The sequence below is a fragment of the Trichomycterus rosablanca genome, chromosome 1 (genome assembly GCF_030014385.1).
Source record: "Trichomycterus rosablanca isolate fTriRos1 chromosome 1, fTriRos1.hap1, whole genome shotgun sequence".
Classification (NCBI taxonomy): Eukaryota; Metazoa; Chordata; class Actinopteri; order Siluriformes; family Trichomycteridae; genus Trichomycterus; species Trichomycterus rosablanca.
Genome location: NC_085988.1, coordinates 58,391,967 through 58,409,003, shown reverse-complemented (window position 1 = coordinate 58,409,003; position 17,037 = coordinate 58,391,967). Strand labels below are relative to the sequence as shown.

At 38.3% G+C, this 17,037-nt stretch overlaps 1 protein-coding gene across 1 annotated transcript; it reads right to left on the bottom strand.

Annotated features, from left to right (window-relative positions):
* Window positions 1–3,396: 3,396 nt before the first annotated feature.
* On the bottom strand, window positions 3,397–16,253 carry LOC134323192 (fibrinogen-like protein 1). The gene is made up of 6 exons (XM_063004641.1): window positions 16,163–16,253; window positions 13,163–13,265; window positions 12,837–12,928; window positions 6,515–6,632; window positions 6,064–6,249; window positions 3,397–3,890 (listed from the first exon to the last, which is right to left on the bottom strand). The coding sequence occupies exons 1-6, from the start codon at window positions 16,163–16,165 to the stop codon at window positions 3,583–3,585; spliced, it is 810 nt and encodes a 269-aa protein (XP_062860711.1). The 5' UTR covers window positions 16,166–16,253; the 3' UTR covers window positions 3,397–3,582.
* Window positions 16,254–17,037: the final 784 nt, after the last annotated feature.

Sequence of the window (17,037 nt, the reverse complement as noted above, 5' to 3'; positions counted from 1 at the left end):
GCAAGATCTCATCCCGTGGGGTCAAAATGATCATGAGAACGGTGAGCAAAAATCCCAGAACTACACGGAGGGACCTGATGAATGACCTGCAGAGAGCTGGGACCAAAGTACCAAGGCTACCATCAGTAACACACTACGCTGAGAGGGACTCAAATCCTGCAGTGCCAGGCGTGTCCCCCTGCTTAAGCCAGTACATGTCCAGGCCTGTCTGAAGTTTGCCAGAGAGCATATGGATGATCCAGAAGAGGATTGGGAGAATATCATGTGGTCAGATGAAACTTTTTGGTAAAAACTCAACTCGCCGTGTTTGGAGGAAGAAGAATGCTGAGTTGCATCCCAAGAACACCATACCTACTGTGAAGCATGGGGGTGGAAACATCATGCTTTGGGGCTGTTTTTCTGCAAAGGGGACAGGACGACTGATCCGTGTTAAGGGAAGAATGAACGAGGCCATGTATCGTGAGATTTTAAGCCAAAACCTACTTCCATCAGTGAGAGCATTGAAGATGGAACGTGGCTGGGTCTTCCAGCATGACAATGATCCCAAACACACCGCTCAGGCAACGAAGGAGTGGCTCCGTAAAAAGCATTTCAAGGTCCTGGAGTGGCCTAGCCAGTCTCCAGACCTCAACCTCATAGAAAATTTGTGGAGTCCGTGTTGCCCAGCGACAGCCCCAAAACATCACTGCTCTAGAGGAGATCTGCATGGAGGAATGGGCCAAAATACCAGCTACAGTGTGTGCAAACCTGGTGAAGACTTAAATGAAACGTTTGACCTCTGTCATTGCCAACAAAGGTTATGTTACAAAGTATTGAGTTGAACTTTTGTTACTGACCAAATACTTATTTTCCACCATAATTTACAAATACATTCTTTAAAAATCCTACAATGTGATTTCCTGGATTATTTTTTTCTCATTTTGTCTCTCATAGTTGAAGTGTACCTATGATGAAAATTACAGACCTCTCTCATCTTTCTAAGTAGGAGAACTTGCACAATCAGTGGCTGACTAAATACTTTTTGACCCCACTGTATAACACCCATTGTCAAAAGCAGTATACATCAACACACAGTTGGGACATTAATTGGGAGATTTTGTAAAATGCAATAAAAAGAAGAATCTGTGACTTGTTAATTCTCTTGAATCTTTATTAATAGTTAAACATTCAGTCTGTACAAGCAGTTATGGGGCTAAAGCCTCGTATCAAGCAAGAATGGAGAAAAAATACAGTTGAAAAAAGTCATTAATATTAATAGAAAGGTTGATGGATTTTAATTGTTCTTAAGATGTTTTAGTCCACCTGTTGCAAATTAAACTGAATGGACATAGTTCAGGAAAGGTACACACATGGGTCTATATGAGCCCACGATTTGCACTCCATTGTCATGACAAAAACAAGTCCAAAGAGCTGTTTGCCAATCGCAGGGATCAAATTTTGCAAAAGGCATAGATCAGGGCAAGGATATTAAACTATTTTTAAGGGTTTAATTAAACACAGTGCCTTTAATCATTTTTAAATGGAAGAAGCTTGACACAACCAAACCTTTATAGACGCGGCCAAAATTGGGCAATCAGGCAAAAATGGCTTTGGTCAGGGTGGCAAAAAAGAACAGACAACTATCTCTGCAGCACTTCTCTTCATCAAATTCTAAACAGAGTGGCAAGAAGGAAGCTGCTGTTATGAAACAGGAATTTGAAAGCCTGTATGTAGCAAAACTGCACATACAGGAATGTGGCAATAGAAAAAAAAAGATTCTCTGCTCTGGTACGACAACAGTTAAAGGCTTTAGGTCAAACGGCAAGCACTATGTGTGGTGACAAACAGGCACTGCACATCACTTGGCTTCTATTCTTATAGTAAAACATAATGGTTCAAGCTTCATGCTGTGGGGGTGCAGGGACAAAAAGACTGGTAAGAATTGAGAAATGGATGAATGCAGCCAAATTGACATCCCTGAAGAGAACCTCCTCCAGAGTGAAAGTTCACCATTTAACATGACAATGACTCAAAGCTTACAGCCAAAGCCACTTTGGCTTCGGCAAGTGTCTATATGTCCTTAAATGGCACAGCCAAAGTTCAGACTTAAACTTAGAAAGTCACTCACATTCAGAGACTAAGAATAGAAGAATAGTCATGGTGTTTTGAACTAGTGTTAATGACTTTACATTTTATTTGTTAGAAAACCCACGTAAAGTCTCATTAACATGTTAGTCATTGTAGAGATGCATGTGTAACATAGTAGATGATAGTAGCTTTTTTTATTCATATTAATATTCATATTTGTATAGTATTCAGTGTAGCCGTACTTGCTAATGATAAATGATTTTTTTCTCAGCTTTCATACACAGTAAATCATTGTGAGAAAAAGGAAGGGTGACAGTGACATTTGTCAGTTTTTGTGAAAAAAAAGTCTGATAGATAGATGTATACAGTATTAAAAGAGATGAGTTAGTGTTTCTTAATATTATAAGAATTGCCGGTCAGATCAGATCGTCAATACTCCATTCCTGAACATCATAGTAAGAAATACCAGTTGTTCACAAAGCAGAGTCCCCCAAGATGTACTTGTATGTAAATAAAAACAACAATTTCTTAAACTTTGGTCACAGTAGCTGCACTTGGTTTCATATAACAATATATTTCTGTTTATATGATAATGGTAATGGTTGTATCTTATTTATCTCATTATCTTTGCCATTACAATACACTATTATATTATACACCAATCAGCCATAACATTAAAACCACCTCTTTGTTTCTACACACATTGTCCATTTTATCAGCTCCACTTACCATATAGAAGCACTTTGTAGTTCTACAATTACTGACTGTAGTCCATCTGTTTCTCTGCATGCTTTGTTAGCCCCCTTTCATGCTGTTCTTTAATGGTCAGGACTCTCCCAGGACCACTACAGAGTAGGTATTATTTGGGTGGTGGGTCATTCTCAGCACTGCAGTGACAATGACATGGTGGTGGTGTGTTAGTGTGTGTTGTGCTGGCAAATTTTTAAACACCTCACTGTCCCTGCTGAACTGAGAATAGACCACCAACTCTGTGGGGGTCCTGTGGGGGTCGTGACCATTCAAAAAAGTATGCAGAGAAACAGATGGACTACAGTCAGTAATTGTAGAACTACAAAGTGCTTCTTTATGGTAAGTGAAGCTGATAAAATGGACAGTGAGTGTAGAAACAAGGAGGTGGTTTTAATGTTATGGCTGACCGGTGTAAATTATTATTGTAAAAAAATCAAGTTCATCTTGTGTTAAGAAATTTTCGAATATTGTAGAATGGCAGGAAGCCCCCATGTAAAGTTGCTTCCCCTCCAATGTTTAATACACAACTATGGCCTTGGAGTAGCTTGACTTATTGTTTAAAAAAAAAGTGAAATATGCTCTCTGTTAAAAAACTTTTTATTTAGTAAACCATTATTATATTAATACAATATTGTGTGCACTGGCTGAAGAAGTGTATGATAAACAGAAGACTGTTTAGGCATAGCTGATAAAAATGTACTAAAAATGGGTTAGGTTTACTGTGTATAGATGAACAAAGAGATAGACAGCAAGCAACAACATGATTTATGTTTGCTTTTTGGTCTTGATCATCATGCGTGTTGCTTTAGCCGAGTACGGCTCAGGAGATCTCCAGGTGAGCCAGTGAAGGCCAGATCCATAACCACGATTATTTCCCATTGGGTGCCAGTCTCCATGCAGGCTGGCTGAGCCACAACGACTGAACCACCATCCTCCTCCCTTTTCATCACTGCACTTATCCATGGCAATGTCCCCAAAAATGCATGGTGAGCAGCCATCATTGTCGCGGTCGTATGTGCTGAACCCATAACCATTCTGGTCAATGCCAGTATACAAACCACGAAAAGCATCACCTTAATTGCAAAAAAAATAAGAAAAAAGGAACTGATTACAAAAATGTCATCCTGTGTTGACTATAAACTACCCTTTTAAAATGCTTGCTAAATTAGAACTATAATAAAATCGGCCTTAAAACGTTTTTAGTTTGGCAAATATTTTAATCTATTTTAAATAGCATATTTATATATTAGACATTACACTGATCAGCCATAACATTAGAAACACCTTCTTGTTTTTTACACTTACTGTCATTTTATCAGCTCCACTTATCATATAGAAGCACTTTGTAGTTCTACAATTACTGACTGTAGTCCATCTGTTTCTCTGCATGCTTTGTTAGCCCCTTTTTATGCTGTTCTTCAATGGTCAGGACCACCACAGAGCAGGTATTATTTGGGTGGTGGATCATCCTCAGCACTAACGGATCATCCTCAGCACTAACACTGACATGGTGGTGGTGTGTTAGTGTGTGTTGTGCTGGTATGAGTGGATCAGACACAGCAATGCTGATGGGGTTTTTAAATACCGCATCCACTCACTGTCCACTCTATTAGACACTCCTACCTAGTTGGTCCACCTTGTAGATGTAAAGTCAGAGACGATCGCTCATCTTTTGCTGCCGTTTGAGTTGGTCATCTTCTAGATCTTCACCAGTGGTCACAGGACGCTGCCCACGGGGCGCTGTTGGCTGGATATTTTTGGTTGGTGGACTATTCTCAGTCCAGCAGTGACAGTGAGGTGTTTAAAAACCCCATCAGCACTGCTGTGTCTTATCCACTCATATCAGCACAACACACACTAACACACCACCACCATGGTGCTTCTATATAGTAAGTGGAGCTGATAAAATGGACAATGTGTGTAGAAACAAGGAGGTGGTTTTAATGTTATGGCTGATCAGTGTATATATCACATGTTTTTTATTGTATATGGCCAAAAGTATGTGGACATCTAACCATGAATTTGCTGGATTTCCTATTCCAATACCATGAGCTACAATGTCAAGTTGCCCTTTCCCTCTTTTTTTACAGCTATATAAGCCTCGACCTTCTGGAGATGGTTTTCACAAACGCATCTTTGTACATTTGTGCCTATTCAGTCAGAACAAAAAACATTTATAAGATCAGGGACTGAACTGTAAGCCTGGCTCGCAATCATTATACCAATTTATCTCAAAGTTAGGATTCAATTCTAAGGGTTAGGACCAGGGCACTGTGCAGGCCACTGCAGCCGTTACCATAGCTTTTAAAACCTTGTTTTGTGGGGCACAGTGTGTGATGAAATAGGAAATAGGAAAAGACCCTGCTTATACAGTTGCCACAAAGTTCAAACACATTTTGTAAACTTGTTAGCGTGTTGTTAGAGTGTGGCTAAAACTAAACAACATACTAAAACAATGAGCATCTACCTTTGATGTCAAATGTCAATTTGCCAGCATCATGAATATTACAGTGTATAATATGGTATGGTGGGAACAATGCTGTAAAGAGTATTTGCCCCTTCCCCAATTTCTTAAATTTTTGCATATGTGTCACACATACGAGGGATCTTCAAAAAGTTTCCTTACTTTTATATTGTAGTTGGAAACAATGAGGGTGGGAGGAGTAGTAATTGGTCATTTCTAAGAGACAGAGAGAGCTTATAGTCTGGATTTAGCGGCATCTGATTTCCACCTTTTTGGACCACACAAAGAAGCTTTAGGGGAAGAAGATTTTCATGTGATGATGATGTGAAAGCAGTGGTGCATCAGTGGCTACATGCTTAACCAGAAACATTTTTTGCTGATGGCATTAAAAAGTTGGTACAACGCTTGGAAAAATGCATCAGAAGGTGGGTATGTAGAAAAGTGATGTAGTTTGTTTGTGAAATTCTTAATAACTGGAGTATAAAAATGTGTGGAAACTTTTTGAAGAACCCTCGTATGTTTCTGATAATCAAAGATAGACAAAGATAACCCAACTAATTAAAAATGCCACCTTAAACAAAGTAAAAATATTGTACAGCTTTACCTGGCCCAATGTCAAAAAGTAATTACACCCTCAGCTACTAAATCAACCGGTTAACCAAATTCATTTAACAAAGTTTACTTTAATCAAGATCTAATTTCATTGTATTTTTATTTGTATTTTCCATTCTGTCCCAGCTTTGTCTGATTTGGGGCTGTATGATAAACTTGTAAAAGATTACCTGCATTGCCACTGTATGTTCCAACATGCAGTTTATAGGCTGTTTTCTCACTTCCAATCCTAAAATCTTCATATTTGGCAAAGACAGATTTTCCTTCAAAGTCCCACAAATCCACCTTGAGAGTTGATCTCCCTTTCTTGTGTTTGGTTAGAGCCCATATCTTGGCAAGACCCAACCAGTGATCCTCTGAAGGGAAATAATAAAAACACATGCAAACAACATACAGTACATTCTTTAACTACACTGGTGACATAGTCACTATAAGACCTGATTAATGTCAGATAAGACTATTATAAACAATTCATTGTTGGCAAATCTTAATGGAATAGTAGTTTCTGCACTAAATAGGATTGTGCCAGGAGTCTTTATGTCCAACTTCATATTAGTCTGACATTTAATCAAACCACATAACAAGTCAAACAATGTAAATATTTCCACAATAGATATCTACTTAAAAAAGATCCAAATCCATGCTTATATTCATTCCAGTTTCTGTTGAAGGAAAGCTGTCTTCCTGTGCGTCTCTGAATAACAGTCCAACCGCCATCTGGCAGCATCTCACAGTGAACCTTTAAAGCAAAGTAAAAGTATCAAATCCTTCATGCAATGAATTGGGAACTAATAGACATAGTTGATCAAAGACCAACAATTACAGTCAAATAGTTTATTTGATGAAATCTTCAGAAATTGTAGCATGTTTCTAGTAAACTACAAGTCTCTGAGCCTTTTCTGTAGACTACAAGTTCTGCATATTTTAGTTTTAGCATGTAATCTCCTGCATCTGTACAAGGGACTACACTATTCTGTTTATGTCTAAGAAATAAGAGGATCCAGTAAAAACAACATGCTTCTGCTCCTGCTTAGAAGACTAAAAGCTCCTGAACCTTTTCAGAAGACTACAAGTTCCCACATATTCTCTTTTAGCAGCCTATAATCCACTACATCTGTCAAAGGATTTACAAGTTCCAATGCCTGTACAAGGGGCTAAAGGCTCCAATTTCTATTCAAGCTCCTACTTCTGTACAATAAATCCAAGTGCTGACTTCTGTACAGGGGGCTTCAAGCTCCTACTTTTACACAAGAAACTACAAGTGCCTGCTCCTGTACAGAGGACTTAAATCTTCTGTTTGTTTTTAAGAAAATACATGACCCTGCTCCTGTAAAAAAGCAGAATCCGGCTCCTGTTAAGGAGACTACATGTGTCTAAATCTTATTAGCAGACTACAATCTGTATTTCCTATATATTTAGCTGATCACAAGCTCATGGTCTAACTAAAAAAGGCTTTAAGATAGCCCAATGGGTGTGTTTCTCTATAATGATTGATCTTAACAATTTGCTTTAAGAATGCCAGTTTTGCAAGTGTTTCCCAAAAGCCTTCTTTGTCTCCAAAATTGCAAATGAGTTTTAAGTAGTAGTTCTTTGTTGACTGCCTCAGCATCTGCGCTGGAAAGGCACCTACAGTTGAAAACTGAACCACTAATTTACATAAATTTTTACATTATTATACCACAAATAGTATCATCACGCAAATAATTATTATACAAACTATTAACAAATATGTATTTAAATTAGGGGTATGAAAAAAAACATTACATTTGCAATTCTTAGCTATCACAAATCAAGTTTATAAATAGGCACACAGTTAATCTTTCATGCATCAGCCCAAAAGCATGGCAAACGGCAGCACTAATGGAATTTTTTCCAAGGCAAACTCAGCCAAATGTTACAAGAAATTGAAAAAAATACTATTTTTCAAAGCTTAAAAAAGGTCATTAAAAACAGTGTAAAATAAAGAGACAGTAAAAGCTGATAACAAGTCTAGTAGGCCAACATGTAGCCATTTCTTTGCAAAGAATACATTTAATAATGTGTACATCAACAAATAATCTCCTGTAGTTTAAGTTAAATTATTTGTTTCACGTCAATATAATGATTTAAACCCTGGAATATGCTCAATTGCTCAACTGAGCCAAAGACCTTTGTAGTGTAAGGCTGTAACGCTACACCATGAATACCAAGGAGAAAGTACTGCCCATAATTCAAGCTAGTAGATGTGATTTTTGTTGGTATTGGATGAAGTGTACGCGATGCAATTACATTTAAAAAAATAATATTAATTTTCATGAGTACATGTTTTGTAAATAAAGGTGCTGCTGCCATTCATAGAACCAGCATTTTAACGAAAAAATAGCGACATCTATCGTTTTTGTACGGTGGCCGAGAAGTGCAAAACAAATTTACATTTCAGAAAACAAAATTACAAAAAAACTAAAACAAATTTACAACAAAAGCAAAAACAAATTTACAAGTGCTCGGGTACCCAGTGTTTGTAAATTTGTTTTGGCATATGTAAAAGTGTTTCAGCACTTGTAAATTTATTTTCGGCATATGTAATTTTGTTTTCTAAAATGTATATTTGTTTTGCACTTCCCGGCCGCACATTTCTGACGGAAAAGGCAGGGACAATAAACCGGAAGTGCGTGTTGCTTACCTGCTGTCAATCAAACTGTTTCTCAGCGATAAAGTGAACGGAGTTTGTGATGGTGACGATAAACAAGGTTTTGTCTAGTTTGTGGAAATCATTTTATCCAGTTGACCCGCTATTGTTTTTCTTGTGGAAAGTTTTGTGCAGATGTTTAGACGTGGCGTGTGCATCTCTATTTACCGTCCGCTCTTCTAAACATCTAAGGAATTCCCACAAGAACAACAAAAGCGAAATAATGAAAATAATTAACACAAAATGGACAAAACATTGTTTATTAGGGACGGAACATCTGATACCGAGGCTTTAAAGCTTGTTTCACTTTTGTAACACTGGACTCAGTGTATCGGAGCTTATATTAAAGCAGCATGTGTGGGACTGATGAAGCTTTGTGCTGAGTTTTATCTCACTCACTATATAAGAGACAATCAAACCAGGGTTACCCACCGTCCTGTAACATACACAATCCTGCTTTATCTGGAGACTAAACGCCGCGTTCTGTATTGAACTGATACAGGACGCTTTGTTCCGTATTTTTATCAATGGGAGACGGTGTGATGTATAAAACAGAAGGAAACTGCTGCTTAATTCATTATATTAAGTAGTGTTCACTTTTATTCTTAGTAACGTGACATAACCTGTTTAATACACCGCTGTATGAGCAGCGCAGTGGGCGGAGTGCGTTGTTTTGCCTAAAATATGATTCTGACTTATTATAAAGAATGAAAATAATAAATTTTAAACACCATAAATAAAACCTTTGTTCTCATGACTGTGTAAGGTCCCCCCTGCTGCTATAACCAGCGCACACACACCGTTACTAAGAATAAAAGTGAACACTACTTAATATAATTCCCTCAGTCTCCCATTGATAAAAATACGGAACAAAGCGTCCTGTATCAGTTCAATACTGAACGCGGCGTTTGGTCTCCAGATAAAGCAGGATTGTGTATGTTACAGGACGGTGGGTAACCCTGGTTTGATTGTCTCTTATATAGTGAGTGAGATAAAACACAGCACCAAAGCTTCATCAGTCCCGCACATGCTGAGTCCAGTGTTACAAAAGTGAAACAAGCTTCAACAAGCCTCGGTATCAAATGTTCCGTCCCTAATAAACAATGTTTTGTCCATTTTGTGTTAATTATTTTCATTATTTCGCTTTTGTTGTTCTTGTGGGAATTCCTTAGATGTTTAGAAGAGCGGACGGTAAATAGAGATGCACACGCCACGTCTAAACATCTGCACAAAACTTTCCACAAGAAAAACAATAGCGGATGAACTGGATAAAATGATTTCCACAAACTAGACAAAACCTTGTTTATCGTCACCATCACAAACTCCGTTCACTTTATCGCTGAGAAACAGTTTGATTGACAGCAGGTAAGCAACACGCACTTCCGGTTTATTGTCCCTGCCTTTTCCGTCAGAAATGTGCGGCCGGGAAGTGCAAAACAAATATACATTTTAAAAAACAAAATTACATATGCCGAAAATAAATTTACAAGTGCTGAAACACTTTTACATATGCCAAAACAAATTTACAAACACTGGGTACCCGAGCACTTGTAAATTTGTTTTTGCTTTTGTTGTAAATTTGTTTTTGTTTTTTTGTAATTTTGTTTTCTGAAATGTAAATTTGTTTTGCACTTCTCGGCCACCGTATTTTTGAGGTAGAACTGCATGTGAACTTTAAGTTAAGAGATATTAAATCAGTGGTGTCCAAACTTTTTTAAGGAGGGCCATATTTGATCATTTGAAAGTGCCCGAGGGCCAACAGTCCCTGATGACATTATTTTAAACAATAAAATATGCATATAAATACGCTGTTATTTAATAATTTTATTATCACACAGCAAACAACAAAGTAACCAAATGTAAGCATTCAGATGAACAAAACAGAACAAGCTATCTGAATTTCTAACAGAAATTTAAAACTTTCAGAAACTCAAAGACTGACAGTCAGTTAGGGAAAACAAAGGTTAACGTAGCTTTATGTACTAAAAGAATGACACAGGAACACTGAGTTTCTCTAAATTATTACTGGTCACAAGTTTTCTCTACCACTGAAATTTGAAACGACTTAGGTCGTTGTTTTAGTACAATACGTGACGTTAATTTTTGTTCCCGTTAATCATTATTTGTACAGCCTGTGTCGCTTTTATCTCGTCATTTCATATCAAATACGTCTTATTCGCGGTTTGCCGCTTCTCATATGAATGCGTACTTACACAGTGTTGAAGCCACCATCTGGTAAAAAGAGGAATTGCATCTTGAATTTGTATGATTTATTATTTTCTTAAAGACGCGAATGGAAATCCGACCTCGGGCCGTGATTGGCCTGCGGGCCGGACTTTGGACATGCCTGTATAAAATGAATTAACTGACCTAAAACAAATTTTTAAGTATGATGTTACAAAGTACTTAACGTTTTGGGAAACACACCCCCAGATTAGTATGCATTAAACAGCCAGAAGCCAGGTAAAAAAAAGAAATAAAGAAATAAAGAAATATATATATATATATATATATACAGTATATATATATATATATATATATATATATATATATATACAGGTCCTTCTCAAAAAATTTGCATATTGTGATAAAGTTCATTATTTTCCATAATGTAATGATAAAAATTTAACTTTCATATATTTTAGATTCATTGCACACCAACTGAAATATGTCAGGTCTTTTATTGTTTTAATACTGATGATTTTGGCATACAGCTCATGAAAACCCAAAATTCTAAAAAATCTAAATCTAAAAAAATTAGCATATTTCATCCGACCAATAAAAGAAAAGTGTTTTTAATACAAAAAAAGTCAACCTTCAAATAATTATGTTCAGTTATGCACTCAATACTTGGTCGGGAATCCTTTTGCAGAAATGACTGCTTCAATGCGGCGTGGCATGGAGGCAATCAGCCTGTGGCACTGCTGAGGTGTTATGGAGGCCCAGGATGCTTCGATAGCGGCCTTAAGCTCATCCAGAGTGTTGGGTCTTGTGTCTCTCAACTTTCTCTTCACAATATCCCACAGATTCTCTATGGGGTTCAGGTCAGGAGAGTTGGCAGGCCAATTGAGCACAGTAATACCATGGTCAGTAAACCATTCACCAGTGGTTTTGGCACTGTGAGCAGGTGCCAGGTCGTGCTGAAAAATGAAATCTTCATCTCCATAAAGCTTTTCAGCAGATGGAAGCATGAAGTGCTCCAAAATCTCCTGATAGCTAGCTGCATTGACCCTGCCCTTGATAAAACACAGTGGACCAACACCAGCAGCTGACATGGCACCCCAGACCATCACTGACTGTGGGTACTTAGTCTTCCTCCAGACTCTGGCACCTTGATTTCCGAATGACATGCAAAATTAGCTTTCATCCGAAAACAGTACTTTGGACCACTGAGCAACAGTCCAGTGCTGCTTCTCTGTAGCCCAGGTCAGGCGCTTCTGCCGCTGTTTCTGGTTCAAAAGTGGCTTGACCTGGGGAATGCGGCACCTGTAGCCCATTTCCTGCACACGCCTGTGCACGGTGGCTCTGGATGTTTCTACTCCAGACTCAGTCCACTGCTTCCGCAGGTCCCCCAAGGTCTGGAATCGGCCCTTCTCCACAATCTTCCTCAGGGTCCGGTCACCTCTTCTCGTTGTGCAGCGTTTTCTGCCACACTTTTTCCTTCCCACAGACTTCCCACTGAGGTGCCTTGATACAGCACTCTGGGAACAGCCTATTCGTTCAGAAATTTCTTTCTGTGTCTTACCCTCTTGCTTGAGGGTGTCAATGATGGCCTTCTGGACAGCAGTCAGGTCGGCAGTCTTACCCATGATTGCAGTTTTGAGTAATGAACCAGGCTGGGAGTTTTTAAAAGCCTCAGGAATCTTTTGCAGGTGTTTAGAGTTAATTCGTTGATTCAGATGATTAGGTTAATAGCTCGTTTAGAGAACCTTTTCATGATATGCTAATTTTTTGAGATAGGAATTTTGGGTTTTCATGAGCTGTTTGCCAAAATCATCAGTATTAAAACAATAAAAGACCTGAAATATTTCAGTTGGTGTGCAATGAATCTAAAATATATGAAAGTTTAATTTTTATCATTACATTATGGAAAATAATGAACTTTATCACAATATGCTAATTTTTTGAGAAGGACCTGTATATATATATATATATATATATATATATATATATATATTTCACATGCAGTATGTTTGTGGTCTTTTGATAATCATTGCTAAATATAATTGCCAGCCTTTACCCCTCTTCAATTAATTACTCTATTGATGTTAGTACCTTGAAGGGCTTTTTGACTCCTTGTGGTTGAATGTTATAAATGCCACTTGGGGCATTAGGCAAAATAGTCCTTATATGTGTACAGTCTGTCCCTTAAAAAGAAAGAAAGAGAAAGTTATCTTTTTGAGAACAATTCTGAAAACGCAAAATCAAATAACATGGCACTAGATTCAGTCTACGCTAGCCAACTCAAACATAAATAACATGCAAAAGTCAGTAGTTTTATAGTTGTTTCATAGTTTCAGCTATAATAATGGTTATTTGGAATATCTAAATCATCATACCATAATTTTGTGTTAGATATTTTTGAATTTGTAGTGGCTTACCTTCTACAATTATAGTGTCCCGTTTCCCATCAGAAGTGATTAAACACAATGGCAGCAGGACTAATACAGCCCAGCCACTTATCATCCTCAGTATGTTAATCATCTAAACAGAAAAAAATGAAGGTGTTTCAACTACACAATACATACTGTTGTACTTAGTTCATATAAGTGATATTTAAAAATGGTCATAATTCATTCATTTTTATGTGCATATGCATTTAAAAAATTTATTATTTATTTATGCATTTTCTCCCCAATTTTAGCCTAGTCAATTTGTCTTCAGCTGCTGGGGGATCCCTGATTGCAGTCGAGGTGGGTATATTGCTGCTCACACCTCCACCAACCTGCGCGCAGCCCTTAGCGGAACCCTTTTACACGTATGCATTCTGCACAGGCACCTCTCTATCTGCCAATCAGAGTCCTTACACAGCGTTTGAAGACCCCACCCACATAGTCCGGTCATCTCACCCTAGCAGACATGTGCCTGCTGCAGGCACTGCCAATTATGCCCGTTAGATGGCGCCCAGCCGACCGGTGGCAATGCCTCGTTTCGAACCGAGGAGTTCAGAAGGCATTGGTGTGCTAGCGGAATAGCGGAAAGTGCATATGCATTTTGCACAAAACATAATTTAACTTGCAAATTATGTTTATTAGCAAAATTTACAAACTTTCAAAAATAAAACAATTAAACAAGAACAATTTAAAGAGCTCAACATAACTAATATCCTTGGGTTTGTGTGCTGCAACGCCTTCTTCAAATCCCACCAAAGATTTTCTATGGGGTTTAGGTACATTCTTCTCAAACCAAGCCTTGGTGGACTTTGAGGTATGCTTGGGATCATTGTCCGATTGGAATATCCTATGACACCCAAACTTCAGCTTCCTCACAGAAGGTATAACATTCTCTCTTATGATTTCCTCATACCATCTTACCCTCCACACTCTGCAGATTTTCAGTGCCAGAAGAAGCAAAGTAGCTCCAGAGCATTACTGAGCCACCGCGATGCTTCACTGTAGAATGGTTGTTCTTTGCAGCATATGCTTTGTTCATAATCCTCCAGACATACCACTGATCCACAAAAAAGTCCCAGTTTTGTTTTATCACTCCACAGAAAACCGAATCCAAAACGTCTGTGGATTATTTATATGGTTTTCAAGCATATTTGAGCCAATAATTTCTTGTACTTTTGGGTCAGTAAAGGTGTATGTCTTGGAGTTCAGGCATGGAGCATTTAGTATGCAGCTTACTGTGCAAACTGAAACCTCAGTGCCTGCTGCTGGTCTATTGCATTCACTCAAGGGTTTCTGACCATCTGCCTCCCTTGGAATATGGAATTTTTCTTTCTGCCACATCCAGGTAGTTTAGACAATGTTCCTTTAAACTATGCTTCCAAATGTATCTTTAGGAACATTCAGTGCCTTTGATATTTTTTTGTATTCTTTCCCTTGTTTGTGCAAGGCAGTTATCTCTTAACTTTTTGGACATCTCTCTTACCAGTCCAGGTATTTGCTGTGTTTTATCTCAAGCACATCTGATGCAACTACTTCACTCTAATTAGTTGCATCAGCATGGACCATGTTGCTTGTTCCAGCACCACCAAATTTCTCAAACACTCAGACTCCGCATAACCTGCAGTGCCACCCAACACCAACCCCGCATCCTAACCATTCATCATCCTGGAAACTTTACAACTTGCAATAACCTCAATTACGCTAGATGATTGCATCCTAGCAACCTTTTGTTTGAACATTGTGTCCATTATGGAGAAACCATGGCTAGCACAGAAGGCCAATAACATCCCGTTCCTCCCAGTCACTCCTCATCAGTATTACCAGCCATTGCCAACATGATCATTAAAGTCCCCCAGCAAAACAATGGAGTCAGTGCATGTAATCCTGCCCAGAACACCATCTACTATCTCCAAGAAAGTAAAAGACTCAAAAACGCTGTTGGGCACTGAAACAGATGATTATTTTCATGATTTTTGTACTAAAGGGACAGTGGTAGCCTAGTGGGTAGAGCTTTGGCTATCAACCGGAAGATTGCGGTTCAAATCCAGGCTCTGCTATGCAGCCACTGTTGGGTCCTTGAGCAAGGCCCTTAACCCTGTCTGCTCCAGGGGAGCCGTACGATGGCTGACCCTGTGCTCTGACCCCAGCTTCCAAACAAGCTAGGATATGCGAAGGAAGAATTGAATTGTACTGTATATGTATATATGACAAATAAAGTATATCTTCCTCTAAAGTATCACAAGTAGTTTCTAAATGTGGTGAATACAACCATTTGCTTAATTAAGGTTTCAATTTTGTTTGCTATACATACTATCCTGACTACCCACTGTCAAGCCACTAACTAAACTGACTGATGCCCTACTATTTCCACCAAAAAAGCAACTCTAACACTAAAGCACTAAAACACAGCACAATATAATAATGAAATAACCTTAAAGAATGACTTTTTGATAATTTAAGCAACATTTAGCTGAATGGTTCTGGTTTAATTCATTATACTATTGATCTTTAACAATATAGTGTACAAAGCTTAAGTTAATTTATTCCTCCATTTATCTTTAATAACTGTTTCATCCTAATTTGTGTATGATTGCTCCAGCACAAGGCAGGAATACACCCTGGAGAGAATGGCAATCCACATCAGGGCACTACACACCCACCTATTTATTCACTAATTTATACATGTGGAGTATTTAAGGCAGTCAATCAACTTTTTGCATTTATTTAGAGGTTAAAAACTTAAAATCAGGAAAGAAGTACCCAGAGAACACCCAAAAAGAAAGAGAGAAAACATTTTCCCTGCTATTACACAATAAATGTGCATGTCTTTACTTTAAAAATAAAGTTTAGTGTCATACTGTATCTCAAACCTTTTATGAATGTACTGTTTTCCATGATAAGCAACAGTAAAACGGCAATTTTGTACAGCATAGTAATTCATAACTCTCCTGCATCGGATAGTATAGCAACGACTATAATAATACTCACCATGTCCAAGTCCTGAGTCCAGAGTGTTACATGGCAGAAGTAGTGAGTCACTGTTTAACCAGCAGCCCAAGTACTTGATCCACCCACTTATTATAAATCTTAAAGTAAACAAGTGTAAAATACAGGCCTACCTCTTTAAAACAGCCCATGAGACACACAAACAAAACAGCATGGTCCAAAGTTCAGTGCCTGGAAGCTGTAACAGCCGTTATACTGTGTTGGAGTACTGATGTTGGAGAATTTGTGTCAACAGAGCATTTATAAAACAGGTGCAGAAATATCATTATACTTGCAAGGGCAAGGGTGCAAGCCTAAGCTGAACACCCATGATCTCTGATCCCATAGACGGCAGTGTATCAAGAACTGTCATTCATCAATAGCTGATGTAGCCACATGAGTAAAGGATTAGTTTGGCAAACCTTTATTAATCACTATAATACAGAGTTACATTCACAAATGCCACTTAAAACTTTACTGTGCAACTTTTATGTTAACCCTGTCCAGAAGCGGTGTTAAGATCTCTGAGCTCGGAGGCATCTGGGATGAATCATCACACAGTAGAAACTTGTATTACGGTTAGAGAAACTCCAGCAATATTTTACAAAATATTTAAGTTACACTGTTTTGAAAAATTCCACAATAAGCAGGAGAATGGCTAACAGGTGAGGGTCCACCCAAGGCTTATTTTTTCCAAGCACACATGGATAGTGGCTCACTACTTTGTGCTCAACTTTGTGAGAGAATTAAAAAAATTGTGCATGATGGGCGCCCAGGTGGTGCAGCGGGATATTCTGCTAGCACACGAGCACCAAGTTTCTGAACTCCTTGGTTCGACACTCAGTGTTGCCACGGTCGGCTGGGTGCCATCTGGCGGG